The sequence below is a fragment of the Tauraco erythrolophus genome, chromosome 4, assembly GCF_009769465.1.
Source record: "Tauraco erythrolophus isolate bTauEry1 chromosome 4, bTauEry1.pri, whole genome shotgun sequence".
Classification (NCBI taxonomy): domain Eukaryota; kingdom Metazoa; phylum Chordata; class Aves; order Musophagiformes; family Musophagidae; genus Tauraco; species Tauraco erythrolophus.
Window position 1 is genome coordinate 85,025,725 of NC_141468.1, and position 17,186 is coordinate 85,042,910.

The 17,186-nt window shown below is 38.3% G+C and overlaps 1 protein-coding gene across 9 annotated transcripts in view; it reads left to right on the forward strand.

Moving 5' to 3' along the window:
- ERC1 (ELKS/RAB6-interacting/CAST family member 1) overlaps positions 1-17,186 on the forward strand; it is a 278,996-nt gene that overhangs the window by 91,904 nt on the left and 169,906 nt on the right. For 5 of the 9 annotated variants that reach the window (XM_086610614.1, XM_086610617.1, XM_086610621.1 and 2 more), the window contains 3 exons: positions 6,480-6,617; positions 7,784-7,924; positions 9,049-9,189. In XM_086610614.1, coding sequence (XP_086466740.1) covers positions 6,480-6,617; positions 7,784-7,924; positions 9,049-9,189 — 420 coding nt within the window. Of the gene's footprint in view, positions 1-6,479; positions 6,618-7,783; positions 7,925-9,048; positions 9,190-14,158; positions 14,195-17,186 lie in introns of all 9 variants that reach the window. The other 4 variants (XM_086610616.1, XM_086610613.1, XM_086610615.1 and 1 more) reach the window with 1 other exon arrangement.

A 17,186-nucleotide genomic window follows, 5' to 3' on the forward strand; every position in this document is an offset into this window, starting at 1 on the left:
CAAGGGCGTGTGCCATTTTTGAGGTTGCTTGCCATCAGTCTTCCTCACATGGCTTTTCATGGCTCTCTGGGTTGCAAGACTTCACGATTTCCAACGCTTTGGTCACCAGGCGTTCTCTGCTCCTGGGGGAATTGTCTGAGCTGTGTCTGGAATAGACATTAGCGATTGCTTCAGCCAACTTAGGCTTCTTCACTAAAACAAGGAAGGAGTAATTTTTCGGTTTAAATCAATAATTTCCTGGATTCAAGAGTGAATTTTGAATCCCCTAGGCTACACAGTCTTCTAAGGTGGGTCTCTGCACAATATTTAAACAGTCATTAGGACTGTCTTAAGGCACAAATGTATGAATAGCTTTCAAGCCTGTGATTTCACTTATCCAAAGAATAAGAGAACTGATGAGTATGGAATAGTGTCGCCAGGAGAAACTAAGATCACCTTGTCCCAGAATAGCATGTGTTTGACAATTGGGATGTTCCTCTGCATGATGAAAGACTTACCTTGTGGCAAAGATGAGTGGAGGATGGTTTTAAACACAGAAATTCTGGAGAAGGAGGACCGATCTCTTTCCCATCCAGCATTTAGTTTCATATTTCGATTTGAAGAGATTGGAGTGTTGATTTGCCTAAAGCAGTCTGTGGTATAAAATGGCAAAGAATATAATCAAATTATGGTACTAATTTAATATACTGGATTCTCAAATTAATATTTTTTTGAGCATGACCCATGAAATAATTTTGAGAGGCTGATATTTTCTTTTTATCACTCTGTGTTCTGAAGTAATTCTTTAAGAGCAGTGATAGCTAAATACTGAAGAATACACACCCTCTTCCCTACACACACTATCTTGTGTTTAATATTTACAGTATGACTTCCTAATCTCTTCTATTCATCAGTCTATATCCTTTCTAGGAGAATGAAACGGGACAATCACAGTTGAATGGGCATGTTTTATATTGGGATTAGAAGCATCCCTCCTTTCCTGAGCTCTCCCCTCTGGTTTAGGGCAGTTTTACCTTTACAGTATTTCTTTGATCATTTTAATAAATCAGTGATTTGGACAAAGTAATTCAGTATCTGAATCCAAATCTCATTTAAAATGTTTTAAGTTGTACAACCTTCTGCTTGAGTGATCCTAGATGGTGTAGATGGAGATTAGTTTGCTGCAAGGATTTCCTTTTTAGTCAACATTGAATCTCATGTTCCCATCCTATCCGTTGGTCTGCCTCAATGTTTGGTCTTTTCTGCTCCCTGATTTCCATTATGGGGTATCGCTGGGCTGTGATGAGTTAAGCCTTTCCTTTCTTCATGTCTTTTCTCATCACCCTTTTTTCTGTAGTGAGAATGTGATATTTGGCACTGTGCTGTGTGTGTATCTAAGCAGGGATGTGTCAGTAGTTATGGTATCCTTACTCTGCGTAGAACCAAAATCAAAACCTAAAGCAAGTCAGGAAAATAGCATCAATATTCCTGAGTGTATGAGATCAAATTGCCATAGAACAAAGAGTGTTTGTTTCACAAGAATAATCAAATCACTGTACTATTTTTCTCCAAGAAGTTTAATTCGTAATACAGTAAAGTTTTTCACTTTGCAATTTTAAATGTGATATAACCTTGTGAAGCTTGAGCTATTCTAAAAGCAGTGTCGCAACTTCTTAGTTTTATTCTGCTTCTTACAAAACAGAATGTCAGATCTAAGTTAACATTTACTGGTTCCAATTGTTTCCCTTGGTTTATCAGCCTTCTTCAATGGGAACCATCAATATGAAAATGCTCCAAATCATAGCATTTGTATTTTTTCTGTAATGACCTTTTGCTAAATCAAATCTGTGCACATTTATTGTCAAAGTCTTTTGGACTTGGAACAGGCATGAGCAAATGTTCCCAAAACAGTTGGATTTTGTAATCTATTTGTATTTGGTGGGTCTTAGGAGTAAAACTTCAGAAAGCATAGGCGCAGAGATTGCTTCATAGTATCAGAACACAGTTGAAAGGGGAATTAGTGTGATGTTATTCTGCATGATTAGGCCAGGATTTCAGCAAAATGGCTGTTAGCCATAATTAGATTGTGAAATAAATTAGCAGATGATTTCAGTTATGGTTCTCAGTATAAGTGACATTTTAACATATATGAAATAAATGAGTAATGTGTAAACTTAGTGTTTCATTGAAGAGGAGAAGGAGAGGCTAAATGAATTTGGTTTGCGATTTGTGATAGCAGTGTTCTGTTTTGAATTACTTGGGTGAATGAAAGTGTTGGCACTGAAGTTGGAACCAACAAATTGTCTTAACAAACAACTCAGGTTGAAATCTTGTTGGTTGTGGATAATGGTTACTTCTCTTAACTGGTGAATACCAGCAAAAATAAGGGGTCGCCCAGTGAAGCTTTAAGATTAAACCAGTGATAGAGGATTTTTTTTTTAATGGATTATGCAATTAACCAACTGGCTCACATATTGCCGAAGCAAATCTCTTATGAACGGCTTTTATAGTTTTGTTATTTAATTTGCATTTTACTTATAGTCCATTCATATTAAAACCTGTATGCTTTCAGACATAACCAGTATCAGAGGTTGGAAAGAGTGCCTCCTTCTGCACCCATCACTTCAAAACTCCCTCTGGTGTTGGCCAGTGTCCATGATAGGATTTTACAATTCAAAGTTTCTGCTTTTGACCAGGTTAGGCTGTTGATATTATTGAGCCTCCTCAGAACGAAGCAATTTCTTAGCTAAACGTAACTGCTTTACAGCTGTCTAAGGATGTGAGTCTCTGCTAATGTGTAATTTTTTCTCAGCAAGTGCTTTGGAACTGAGACAATGCTTAAGAACATATACAGTGGCTTCCCCGAAAATGTGATTTTCGGGTCATTTACGAATTCAAAAATCAATCTTCAGTCTTGGGGTCCTAATTTTTTTATTTTTTTTAGTCTTTGTTTTTTTCTTCAGATTATATCGTTTTTGAGAACCTATAGGTTAGCTATTATTTGTTACAGTAATGGAGGTTTCGGAGAAAAATGGAATTAAGACAATTATTTTATTGATGGCTGTGATTTTGTAAAAGAAATTTTGCACCTATTATTATACAAGTGTTTCAATTTGGGTGCGTCTATTGATCCATTTCTAATCTTCTGTAGTTTTAAGGGCATGTCCTTGTTGGGAACCATCAGTTATCTGACACTGCAAAAGGCACAGCTGGAGGCAGAGTGGGTTTTTTAGGTAGTGCCTAGTTACTAATATGACTCTGAACATTTCAACGGACCTGCTGTTCCCTGGATGATAACGAAAAGCATCATTCGTTACTCCAGACTGAAAAGTGTGCGTGTAGACTGAAATAACGGACAGGCTTACACTTTCTACACATGGTATTTTTCGTTTAGTATACAGGAGGCTACAGGTGCAATGGGAAGATGCAGCAGTCATACAGTGGTCATCTTGCACCCTCAGCAAGTTTGCAGATGACACCAAGCTGTGTGGTGTTGTGGACACGCTGGAGGGAAGGGATGCCATCCAGAGGGACCTGGACAGGCTGGAGAGGTGGGCCTGTGAGAACCTAATGAAGTTCAACAAGGCCAAGTGCAAGGTCCTGCACGTGGGTTGGAGCAATCCCATGCACAAGTACAGGCTGGGTGGAGAACGGATTGAGAGCAGCCCTGAGGAGAAGGACTTGGGAGTGCTGGTGGATGAGAAGCTCAACATGAGCCGGCAATGTGCATTGGCAGCCCAGAAAGCCAACCGTATCCTGGGCTGCATCCAGAGCAGCGTGGGCAGCAGGGCGAGGGAGGGGATTCTGCCCCTCTGCTCTGCTGTCGTGAAACCCCACCTGGAATACTGTGTTCAGCTCTGGAGTCCCCAGCACAAGAAGGACATGGAGCTACTGGAGTGGGTCTAGAGGAGGGCCATGAAGATGATCCAAGGGCTGGAGCACCTCTGCTATGAAGACAGGCTGAAAGAGTTGGGGCTGTTCATCCTGGAGAAGAGAAGGCTCCAGGGTGATCTTATAGCAGCCTTCCAGTACCTAAAGGGGGCCTACAGGAAAGCTGGAGAGGGACTTTTTACAAGGGCGTGTAGTGACAGGACAAGGGGCAATGGCTTTAAACTAAAAGAGGGGAGATTTAGATTGGATATAAGGAAGAAATTTTTCACTCTGAGGGTTTTCACTGGAACAAGTTGCCCAGAGAAGTTGTGGCTGCCCCATCCCTGGAAGTGTTCAAGGCCAGGCTGGATGAGGCTTTGGGCAACCTGGTGTAGTGGAGGGTTTCCCTGCCCATGGCAGGGGGGTTGGAACTAGATGATCTTTGAGATCCCTTCCAACCCAAACCATCTTATTCTATGATCTTACTCTACTTGTAGAAAATAATGTTATTGAAACATGAAAATCCATACTTTGCTTGTGCTACCTTGGCAAGCATCTTAGTATATGCTGAAGCTGAATTACTTAGCTGTCTCTTGTGTACGGTTTACTCACAGAAGAAAGTCACCCTGCACTGTCCCCTCTTCAGCCAGTTGGAGCCTTTGCGAGAGCGTTTCACCTCCAGAAGTAAACACGAGTCTAAGAATAGCTCAGCCTTCTTTGTAGTATGTTTTCATGGTTGGCTGTCTGAACAGCCAGCCTGTCTAGACAGTAGACGACACTGAAAGCTCTTAAGGTCAAAAGCAGCCACGTAGGCTACTCTTGGGGATGTTACCTCCTCCGTGGCTGTATGTGTTGGCACCAGGAGAACTTGAACTTGACTGAATCAGATCTAGTAGGGTTCTTTCTGAAGCTCCATGGGTGACAAACGTATGCTAATAAGGCATTAAATAATAGATATGAGCGTATAAAGAAGGAATTTTCAAGTCTTACAGTTATTTCTGACTCACATGAGATGTCACTGGTTATTGTTTTTTGATACTCTCTAAAATTTCTTTTGTAGTGTCATTTGTGTTGTGCTCAGATTTAAATTTTAAGCATAACTTGGAGGTTTAATGCTTTTTTTTCCTAAGAGAAATCAATGATGAAGATAAATGAAAACCCGTTTTAGTCATTCCTTAAAAACCATCAAAAAAGGTAACATAATTCTGCTGCTATCAGTAATATATGGATTGTGTACAAAGCTGGATCGTAAGTTTACTTGTGTTTGCATAAGAGAAATAAAAATGGGATGGACAATCTTATGCCTGGAGACTCTTTCAGTGGCCATGGGCTACAGAGGAACATTAGCAAGGATTTCCCTGAATTAGGTCCTTCTTCCTGCTGACCTGCTCCTTGTAACACATCAATGATTTTTTTCTGACTAGATGTTCAGCCTTCTGCGAAATCTTTCACATTTATCAATTCAGATTTAGACCCTTTTCTAAACCTGTGATCCAGATGTAATTTTAATCGAGATAGCAAAGTAGTAGTGGCTGTGTCTATATAGCCACTTGCTCTGTAATCACAGCAGCTCAGTTCTTCCAGGGTTGAAAAGCAAAACCTGGGGATAGTTGCTGTGTTTCCACTAACCGAGGAGCTGCTAACTGCTGTTCAGTAGGTGAAGCAAAAAGACTTCAAAACGTTTGCTCAATACTGTACTGCGTAGCCTTTGGGTTTTGTCTTGTTACATGATTTCTTACAAATGTCTTTTTAAAAGAGTATCTTGTTGCAAGGGGTTAGGAGATGGGTACCTTACATGCCACCTGTCATTCACTGGTGTCTGATGTACGTTTCCTGATGCAAGAAGAAATTGTCAGCAGCAACAACAAAAAGGAAGCAGCTGAGAAATCTGTATCTAGTTTGATTCTTTGCTGAGAAATTTGTTTTCTACAGGTTATCATAATGTTAACGTGTCTGTTTCTTGTGATGTGTATATATGCCTAAAATGAGTTTAGTGTTAGGTCTTTCCAGTCTGTCAAAAGATATATTCAGAACTCATAAACTGATCAAATTCTACACCTGTGGAAAACAAGGCAGGTGTATTTTCTACCCAAGAAGTGGTGCTTTGTCTTAGTCCATCAAATGGCAAACCACCGTGTAGGATGGAAAAAGCCACGTGCCAGCACAGTAAAGAATATGACAGTACCAAAGGAAATACTTAAAATAATACTTCTTCACAACTTCTTAATTATCAAGTGCCTTTTTTGTTTGTTTGTTTACATGTGCAGTAATGTTTTTCTCAGCTTTTTTCCTTTCATAATTGTTAATACTTTCGTCATCTTTCAGTCACGCAGTGCCCAGCATCCTCGAAAATGAGGAATAATACCCTTTCTTTGTGTTGTTCTTGTATATGTTATTTAGACTTTCTTTCTCTGAGTTCTTTCCTGAGTATTGGAAAGGTTACTGATTCCGTGTTAATGTTCCATGGTTTCGGTTGCATCACTTGATGTTTTGATGTAGGATTATAGGAACCGGGGCCCCTTGCCTACTTCCTTTAGTTTAAGAGTATTTCAAAGAGTTTAATATAGTCATAAGATGATTTTGAGTGGGTTTGCTTGCTATTTTCTTAAAATTTACTCCTCCTCTTTAAGATTGAAAACCTTCAAGAACAGTTAAGAGACAAGGAGAAGCAAATGAGCAGTTTAAAGGATCGGGTGAAATCCTTGCAGGCTGACACCACAAACACTGACACTGCCTTGACCACGCTGGAAGAAGCACTGGCAGAAAAAGTGAGTACGGAAAGCCCGAGTCCCTCCCTTCCTTCAAATAACCTCGCTAGAGTCGGATTTTTCGTGTTTTTCTTGGGTGTATGAGGCATCTCTGAGGCATCTCTTCATGCTGCAGCTTTGGTGCGATGGTGGGATGCCTTACATTTCAGCTGCAGGAAAGCCAGAGAGTGACGTTTTACAAGGGCACGTAGTGACAGGACAAGGGGCAACAGTGTTAAAGAAAGAGGGGAGATTTAGATTAGATCTAAGGAAGAAATTTTTCACTCTGAGGGTGCTGAGGTACTGGAACAGATTGCCCAGAGAAGCTGTGGCTGCCCCATCCCTGGAAATGTTCAAGGCCAGGTTGGATGAGGCTTTGAGCAACCTGGTGTAGTGGAGGGTTTCCCTGCCCATGGCAGGGGGGCTGGAACTGGATCATCTTTGAGGTCCCTTCCAACCCATACCATTCTGTGATTCTGTGATATTGGATCAAAATGAATAGTTATCTCCTGATAACTAACATTTTTTTATGCTTGTCCAGTTCTCAGGAGAACTAAGGGAGGAGCTTTGTCTATTCTGTTTTGGTAGGGCAAACTTTTGGAATTATTGTACGTTTTTTCTTGATTCCCAGAGAACCAGAGTTACAGCTCCTTTAGTCTGCCAGGTTCTGTAAATGTAAAGCTGTGGTAAAGCTTTGCCTGAGGTTGGGGAATTCGCTTGTGTCCCTTCAGCTTCCAAGGTAACCAAAGCTCTGTTGGTATCCGATGTACAGAAAAGTTGTTTTTGTTGCTTTTTCTTACTGTATACCAATCCTAGTATCACATATGCACTACACCTCTTTCTCTCTGAAGGACCACAGACTTATCTGTACATTTTGGAAAAATAAGATTCAAATAAGCAAAGAATGTATCCTATGTGTAGGTTAATTTTGATTATCGGAACCAGATAAATTGTGTTGCATTGTAACATGACTGTGAAGTTTAGAAGATACAGAAAGCCTGTTATCTCTTAGCAGTGAATCCATCAATTTCTCAAGTTTCCTCTTTCTTAAGGATCTGTTTTACAACTGTAAAGAAAATGGCAATAACCTACACTCGTCATCTACAATGTGCAAGAAGTGTTGAGATGAGAAGTCTCAGAGGTTGAACTAAGAGGGATTTTTTTCACAGAGTGCTTTCTTTTGTCAGGAAAGGACCATTGAGCGCCTGAAGGAGCAACGTGACAGAGATGAACGAGAAAAACAGGAAGAGATCGACAACTACAAAAAAGACATTAAGGATCTGAAAGAGAAAGTCAGCATTTTACAAGGAGATCTCACAGAGAAAGAGGTTGACTAGCAGAATGAATCTGTAGTTTCAGAATTGTTTATTGTGTATTTATGTGTTATATTTGAGATGAAGAAAACTGCTCCTTTATAGTAATGGTCCTTCAACAAGTTTGTCTAGTAAAATGCATTGTTTGAGAATTTTTTAAAGCAGAAATATTTCAGATATTTATTCTTTTCGTGGATAGCACACAGTCCCCTTGTTTGCAGCAGTTAGTGGTATCAGTAGGGAATGACCAATGGCCCATGATAGCGTTTACTGGAAAGATGCTCATAGACAACTGAAGGCAGAGAAGAATCTTGTTCCTGACTAAATATAGGGAGGAAAGGACAGAGGTTGATCAAAACCGTGGGTGCCAAAAGTGTGCAGATAATGTTTATTCCTTTGTGCAAACAGTACAACTGGTTCTTTAGACTCTGAAGAGTCTTTTTTGTAATAATTAAGATGGTGTTGGTAATGAACCAGTTGGCTAGACAAGTTAACCTCATTATATCAGAGAAATATAAATATTCTCTGCTCCTCTGTTGGAATTGTAACATTCAAGTCTACTTACAATCTTTTTTCAAAACTCAAAGTAAAACAATACAAAAAATACGCGCCCAGAAAGTGCTAAGATTTTGTCTACAAGGAAATCAGTGTTTGACAGGAAAAAAACAACACAAAAATGGTTCAGAAAACAAGAAGTTGAGATATCTTTTGGAGATAGGTAGCATGAATTGATTTCACCTCACAGCAACTGTATACAGAAAAGCTTTGAACGCTCTTGATTTTAGGTACAATGGCCAAATATGCTAACCCCATATATGATTTTTAACTAAGATTTTCTTTAAAACCAATTTTTCTTATACATGACTGTCACTGAAACACAAGTTCTAGTTTCGAGAATGTTCTGTCTTTAAAAATTATTTTAAAATTAATTTAGACAAGGTTTTATTTTGATCCTGGGAACCTGAATTAAATCAAGTTATCAAGTCAGTGACATGAACATCCTGACAAAATACATTGCTCTAAGTTGGACCCTGAACACAGTGTGAAGGGATAGGAAGAATAAATAAAGACAAAAAAGAAATTAGCTATTGCATATAAGGAGTATTTACTTGATAGTTATTTTACGTCTTTTATTTTAGTCATCCTTACTGGATCTGAAGGAACATGCTTCATCCTTAGCTTCATCAGGTCTGAAGAAAGATTCAAGACTCAAGACGCTAGAAATTGCATTGGAGCAGAAAAAAGAAGAGTGTTTGAAGATGGAAACTCAATTGAAGAAGGTAATCTTACTTCATTTTTATATAGGTGGTGTTAAACACTCAGTGTTAGAGAAATTTGCCATGTCTACACAGAAAACTTCAAGTCTTGAGTTTGAATTCTGTGAATTGCTTTTCAGCAAGAGCTGTGAAGTTGTGTCCGTGCAAACCAGGTTACATGCTAAGCCCATCAGAAAGTAACTTTCAGGCTCTGGTGCTTATTTTGAACTTCATTTACGTGCAGTAACAGTGCTGTTGGCTTTTTTTTTAACAGGTACTAGGAATTAAAGACTTAGCCTGCTTCAGTACAGTTCCTAGCAGTAATTGTGCCGTTAAACTGGTGTAACAGTGAAAAAATTAACAGCTAAACTTTTCACATATCAGTTATCCCTGCTTGTAGGTGTTAATGTGATAAATACAGATGCATGATATGCCTGGAACATAGGAATGCATAAAAACTAATGGAGAGACTATATCACCAGTGAAGTGTGTCATCTTTTGTTTTAATCTCATTGCTAATCACAGGTGATACATTGGTAGGAGTTTACAGTTCAGAAGAATAATCCTCTGTTACAAATAAGCTAGTTAATTTGAGCAGAATCTTTGGGTTATGTTTGCATTGCAAGCCTCCTTTATTTTAGTTGTGACAGCATAAATGCTGCACTGTTGAGAGGAACATTAATTTGATGTTAACTTTTGGATTTTAGAAGAGCGGGTGATGAAGAAACACAAAACACACTAACTGAAACAGCGGTAACACTTCTATTTATAAAATTAGAACAAGACAAAAGGCAACATGATTTTATAAAGTCTTGGATTGTGGAGTTCTAGCTGTTTCTTTGCACCTAGCCAGGAAAAAGAAGGAGTGCCTGTGCTGTAGTTTGGAACTCTGTCCTAGTTCCTCAAACGAATGCGTGATCAAACTTTGAGTCATCAGTTAAGACCTGTTTAGTATTTCTGTTGTGTGGGTGCAAGGTGGGTGTTAATGCATGTGAGAACTCTATGTAAGTGAAATATATGCATATCTAGACTCGTGTTTGCTCTGCTTTTTAATTGTGTTACACAAAATAAACAGTTCTGTTATTCAGCATCAGCAAAGCACAATAGCCAGCAGATAGTTGTGTACATTTAATTAGTCTCACAGGCTGCTTTCAGTGTACCATGCAGTGGGTGAGTCTTTGAGAAGTCCTGAAGGACCCTTTCATTTGAATTCTCTGTTGTGAATTGCAGGTTCACGTTTGGTCAGTGCGTTACAGATAACGAGCCGAGGACTATGTTGTAGCTAAGATTTGCCAGACATTGTTATAGCAAGTGGATGGTGATGTTAGTTTGTAGGTAGACAGCTGCAGTGGAGGACATTATTACAGTTACTTCAAGAAAAAAAGTCGTGCCAACTGGGAGAGCAGATAACAAATAGGTTACGAAAAGCCAGTTGTGGAAATTCGGTTAATTAGGGAATGTGTCTGTTTATTTAGCATTTGTAAATGTACTGCTTTTACTGCTTCCCCTGAGATGGCTTTCCTCACTTTAAGCAGTGAGTATATCAGTAGTATAAGCGGGTGCAGAGGCTGACCAAAATCTGAAGAGGCACTGCTAGCTAAAAGACGAACATACAATTAATTTGCACTGCCATGACAGCTCTTTGTTGTAATTCCTTTGGGCCAACCATTGCTCACTCTGTTTTAGAGAGGACTGTGCTTAATAGCTGGTATCAAGGAACATTGCATAAGGACACTGAGCCCAATTCATAAGACCATATATTTTTATAATCTAATTTCTTCTTTTTCAGGAAATAATTAAGAGGGTAAGTTATTCTCCTGTGATCCTTGTCCTGACAGTTAAAATGGGAAGATAGCTCGAATGTAAAAAAAACATTGTGAATTGTACAGGACAGCTATGGGACAAATAACTGTATTCTTAATTTGATTCTGAGAAAAATAATGAATATACCTTAATTGTATTGTAAACACAAATAGATTCACATATTCCCATCCAAAGAAGCTACCTAAATCATTCAGCCGGGGTGGTTTCAGTTCTACAAGCAAAGAAAATTGATAGCCTACCATTACCTATGTGCAGTATAAAGCACTTCCATAACACTCTGGATATCTGCTCCTCTGCTTCAGGTGTTATGGCTTGATAGGACATTTGGACAATTTCTTCCTGTGCAGAGACCCTAAAGTACTCTCTCAAGTCCTACTGAGACAAAATCATCAATACCTTGTTCCTCTTGTAAATGCTGTGTCGTATTGGGCTACTGCATTCTTCTTATTCAAGGGAAAACTCAAATTCAATTGAAAGATTTTTTTTTTTTTTTTTGGTGATAAGAAGTCAGTCCACAATGGCTTTTTATAAAGGAATTGAAGCTCTAGGACCCAGCTATGCTTTTATGTCATTAACCATGTGGTTGCTTTCCTCAAACTGTATGAAAGAGCCCTCTTCTACCACTGATCCTCCTTGCTATCTTGAACCAAGTTCTAGTTACTCTTAGTTTCTCAAGAACATACAGTTAGCAACCACTCGAATGTGTTTTATACTTAAGAGTAAGTTTAGATATTTCTTGAATAACCTTTTTCCCCAGTTTTTAGTCTGCTAATGTGTTTTTTTTTTTCACTTTCAGAAAAGTAGAAAAATCAATTTTTAAAAGGCTCTCTCTCTAAATGCATTGCAGATGTTTATTCCGGCAGTTTGACATTTTCCAAGGTGGATTAGTTCCTTGTCATCCTTGAAACAATTATGATAGATAATCCAGCTCCGATTTAAAGCTTCTAAAAACTCACTTTTACACATCTGCATTGTTAACCATTGCAAATAACTGTCACAATTAACCTTAAAACTAATGGCTACATAAGAGCATTCAGCTTAAAACAGAATTCTAAGTTTATTTTGTTGAGTTTTATTACATTATCATAGTGCTGTTTTGCAGAAGACACATGCAGGAAGGACTCTATTATGTAACTCTTAACAGCAAATGGCAAAAAGCTTTTCCTTTTATTTTTTTTTCCCTTACAGTCTAGACGGAGATGTGTCTTGTATCAGTCTTGTTTCCCCTTGCCTCTTATTTCCACTGAACAGTTTGACTACTTTCAGTTAAATCTATTAGCCTTACAAGTTAAGAAGCTGACAGAAGAGGCCGAATTGGGCTACTGTTGAACTATTAGATAAAAAAATTTGGGCTGTCCTTGGAAAAACCTCTTGCTAATCTCTAAACAGTGGGCCTTTGAGAAGTCATGAACAGTGCAAGCTTCCACTTTTTCTGTAAAAGGTATTTAACTTTACAATAAACTGAAATGTTATTAACCCAGTGGAGTGCAGGGGTGCTGAAAAATTGCTGGTATTATTTTTCTTTCCATGTAAGCAATCTCCAGTGTCTGACTTGAGGTGTCCACTTCTCATTGTTACTATTCCTCTTCTTATTAATGACCATTTTATATCGATCCCTGTCTTAGGGAATAAAATTGCATTATTTTTCAATTTGGGATTGTTGTTTTTTTTTTTTAATAATGATACTGTGGTTATGCAAATCTGTGTCCTTGATTTTCTAATTATTCTACTGTGATTGCTTCTGTCCTGAATCATCAGCCTGCTGCCAGCGGGAGACACTATGGGAGATTGAGTGCTGAAAGCAAGCCATAAATAAATCCCTGTGGAGTTTACATGGCCTGGTGTCCTGCCTTAAATACTCCTTTTTTGCTGAGATGGAATTGTAAAAGGGAAATCACACACAGAGGGTTCTCTCCCTGGTTTTCTGTGAAGTGGTTTTATGCTGTCTAGTTTGTGGGTTGTTTTTTTTTCCTTACAAAACTCTCTTTTCCAACTTGTATTTTAATGTAATAGTTTTATAGTGAAAAAGTTTTCTTCTAGTTGTCTTTTTTTCAGGACACTCTTTTCTTAGCTTTTTCTGTCTTGTCTTTCCCAGCTTCTGTGCTTTGTTTCATTTTGTTTTTCTAATCTGGGAGAGGCTAACTAATATTAGAATTTGTTCCAGCGAAGATGAGTGGATTTTTGTCTTCATTTCCAGTGCATAGCTTTCCTCCCTATAGGTATTTTCCTTATTTGAAAGAGATCAAGGTTAGGGGAAAGAAAGAGTCCAAAACCATATGTTAACAAACTTCCTCTTGGTGCAGTTCTAGGAACTCTTCATCAGAGAATGTCAGCAGTGATTCCCTGCCAGGAAAATACCTCTAGATTCAACAGGCTCACCACCCAGAGGATGTTTTTTTTTCTGCTGTGGTGTTCTTCCTTCAGGTTCAGGAGGATAGTGTCTTTTAAAAGACAGAAAAAAATGACTGAATGAAGTGTTGATCCAAATTTCGTGTTTCTCAAGATTTAGCTCGGCTATTCTAATACAGGCTCTGGTGCTTTTTAGTTTTGTGAACATGAATTTCCTGCCACAACTGAAAATATTACTGATAATAGTGGTAGATGAGAGAGAAATACTATTTTTCACTCTCAGCTGATGATTTGTTTTTTCAAAGAAGGGACGATGAATGAGTTGTTCAGCATAGCAACCTGGAAAGAAAAAGACTACCAGGGAAATCAGGATGTCTTGTAAAAATAAAAGTAAAAACCCAGCGATTGTGTTCAGCATTCGGATAGTTTCAGTTACTGAATTAGTTTTTTAAATCCTTTAGCTGTCTTGTAATTGATATAAGTGAAGCATTAGAAACTAAAGTAGTGCTCAGCCTGTAAAACTGTCATCTGTAAACCCGAGCACAGGACCGTGTGAAGTATTTGAGGACTGAACAAAAGCGTTGAAGTGAGAAATCCAGATCAAGTTTGGAACTTGCACGAGGGTAACTCTCCCTGTTTCTCTTGTTTCAAAAGCTGTTTAGTAATGCGTACTAAAACCACAAATTAAGATTGTCTTGTCTTAGTAAATTAATGTTGCAGCTATTATTTTAAATTCTTTTCTCGTTACGTCTTTTCTTTTTCTCTCACTGTTCCTATCCCAAATTCTCCCCGTCTTTTCCTATCTTCTTTCTCCCTTTAGCATTCTGAAGTTTTATTGAGTCATCCATCCAAGCCAGTAAGTTCCCTGGCAAACTGAGAGGCTATTGCCAATCCCATTTAATTTTCTGTGTTGCATGTGTATTCACCTGTGCTTCTATATTTGGGCCAACACAGAGTATATTGGTGAATTACTTCAGTAGTGGGTATGGATAGTATGGATACAAACACAATGCTGTGGTATGTGTGACCAGCCATGCTCAAAAAAGCCTTTTAAGATGCTTTTCCTTTTTGGCTGCGTTGTTCTAACTTCGTTTTTGTTTGGACAGCTTAATATTGTGCCAATGTTTTTGCTTCCCTTTGCTGCAGTTGCTTGAAGTGTCCCGTTGCTTTTCTTTCATCTCCATTGTCTGTGCATTTTCAGAGCAAGAGTGTAGAATTTCCATGCAAATCAAGCTTCTTGCGTGAAAATATTCTGTAACACCATGTACAGCAGTGCATTAGAAATAATAATTGAGTTACAGCAAGTAAAAGATTTCTTAAAAACTTGTGTAACCATTAAGCTCACTGGTACTGTGCCAGCTTATTTTTGGATCCTATTACCAGCCTTCTGTTTGATGTCAAGGAGCACTCCTTTGAAGGAGTGTTTGTATAATAATATCTTGACACCTTAAATTACGTAATCCAAGGTGGTTTTCATCGGAGATTTCTTTTGTGACTGTGTGCATTAAAACATTCTATTACAAAACTTTCAGGAGGCTGATATCTGTGTCACTCTTGACAATGTTCAGGCTGAATGTAGCTGTCTGTCCTGGCAATCGTTGTCTGAAGGTCAGAGAATTCCTGGTGCTTCTAATAGTTCAGGTTTTGTGACATCCTGTATTAGAAATTATTTTAATAGGGCAGATAATACAGTGCATTTATGAGACTAGATTTTGGAAAAGAGTTGTGGTGTGCAGCAGGGAAAGTGTTCTGTTAGGACTATCAGAAATAACAATGAATAGTCAATGAGGGCGTAAAAACTCCTACACTGCATTTTGAGTTATTTATTGTATGCAAAAACAGTCATTAATTCTAAGGTATTTGGTGCACAAAAAAAAGAGAAAAAAATATCGTTTTCTTAAAGGATATAAGATTAATGGATATGGCATTTGAAGGGTTTATTTATTTAGTATTTCATGACAGAGAATGTTTTTTTTCCCCCCAAAGGTTTTGTGTGTTCAGGCATGAAAAACAAACTCAAGACTTTTCTGGTAAATTGATACTTTATCCTCTTCAAAATAATTTGCCAGTCTCCTGACCTGTAGATTACACTAGTACAGTCCGTTACTAAACTTGTTTAATGCATCCTTTTAAAAGGATTCTTTTATCAATTGTGTATGGTTTTGCAAAACCTTTCAAATCTTTTAGCTGAAGCTTCTTAACATTGTTTGATTCAGTCTGAGATTTTGTTTGGGTTTATGTTTTTTTGCAAGAAACTCTCAGCCATAGCAGTGCACTGTTTTCAAGAACAAAATATAGAAATAGTTTGATTTTAATCATCTTTTTTTTTAAGAGTAGTGATTTTTTTATTAAAAGATTTGGTCATTGTACCAGATATTTTTGATGTTTGTGTTTAAATCTATCTGAATTGGTTAAAGGGTAAATGCATTTGTTTGGTTTTATGCGCTCAGTAGAAAGATTTAGCAATGAAACTTCCCAAATATTCCACCTGCACTGGTTATACCTCATTCTGAAGAGGGAGAAAGACCTTCCCATTGTCTCTCTCCAGCCTCTTCTAGGTCTGGTCATTTGAGGAGGCTGCAGCAATACTAAGTAAACTCTTCACTGAACACAATACTGGTTCCAAGCAGCTGCTTGATACAAATACAGCAGGAGCAAGAATCAGTATTTCGGTGTGCAGAACAGATCAGGATGAATAATCTGTTAGGATTGGAAGCCAGTACTGAAAGTTAGCTGTTGGGAGGAGAAAAACAATTGGATTTTGCTGGGGGAACGAGTAGCTAGGATTACCAGGAAATTTGTCCTGAACTTGGGACTTGCAGAAGACATGGCATGAGGAGGGGGTCGCATGTGAGCAGAAGACATGAGACTACAGGTGCTGTTGGGTAGAACTGACTGCAAAAATATCCCCTAAACCTGGAAAAAAGTGGTAGGAAAAGGATGAGGAGAACTAGTTAGTTAGTGAAATCTGCCTAGATAAGAGAAGTGGAATTTGAACCTGGCTAAATAATATTGACAAAAGGTTGGGGAAATGAGAAATAGTATAAAAGGATTGTACTTGGTGCAAATAGGCAGGAGAATTTGTGCCCAGAAGAGTACAGTCTCTACAAAATCTTTAAGAGCATGCAAAATTTCTGAGACTCCCCATTACTCTGAAGTCAGAAAATACAAAATGTGGGAACAAACTGTGTGGTTTATTCCTCAGTCTGATAGACCCAACATACAGGGTAAGGTACACGAGGCTGTGTGGTGGCTTTTAAAGTTCCAGTTCTGTTGATGGTCAGCATCACCTCATGTAGTGGAAAGTTGGAGAGTTTTTCTCCCTGATATACCTAAAAAATTAAACTTACCTACTCTACCCCTCCTAGATAACATTCATTTTGAAAAATTAAATATCCAAAAGCTAGGAAATGGCCAGTGCCTCTCGTTTTTCATTGTGATGTAGTTGTTACAACATTTTATAACAAAATTATTGTCCGCCAGACTCTTGCAATCTTCAGTATTGCATGACAAATGCTCCAAGAATGAGCCAGAGATATATAAGGAAGATGATAATCATCTAGAGAAATTAGATAAGAAAGCATTTTTTTTAATAGTAGGAGAGCACTGAGTGAATCAGGCAGGACATTTTTGCATCTCAGTTACTCACCTGCACAACAGGTGTAATAACACATCCTCATTTCCCACTGGTGATGTTACGGAGTGGTTAGTTACCATTTGCCAAGAAAGAGGCTACAGCCATGATTACCATGATAGAAAGAAAATGGGGAAAATATTTTTTTTCAGTGTCATTTTGTAATGTAGGGTAAACAAGACATAGAGCCATATAGTGACTAACAAAACCCAAG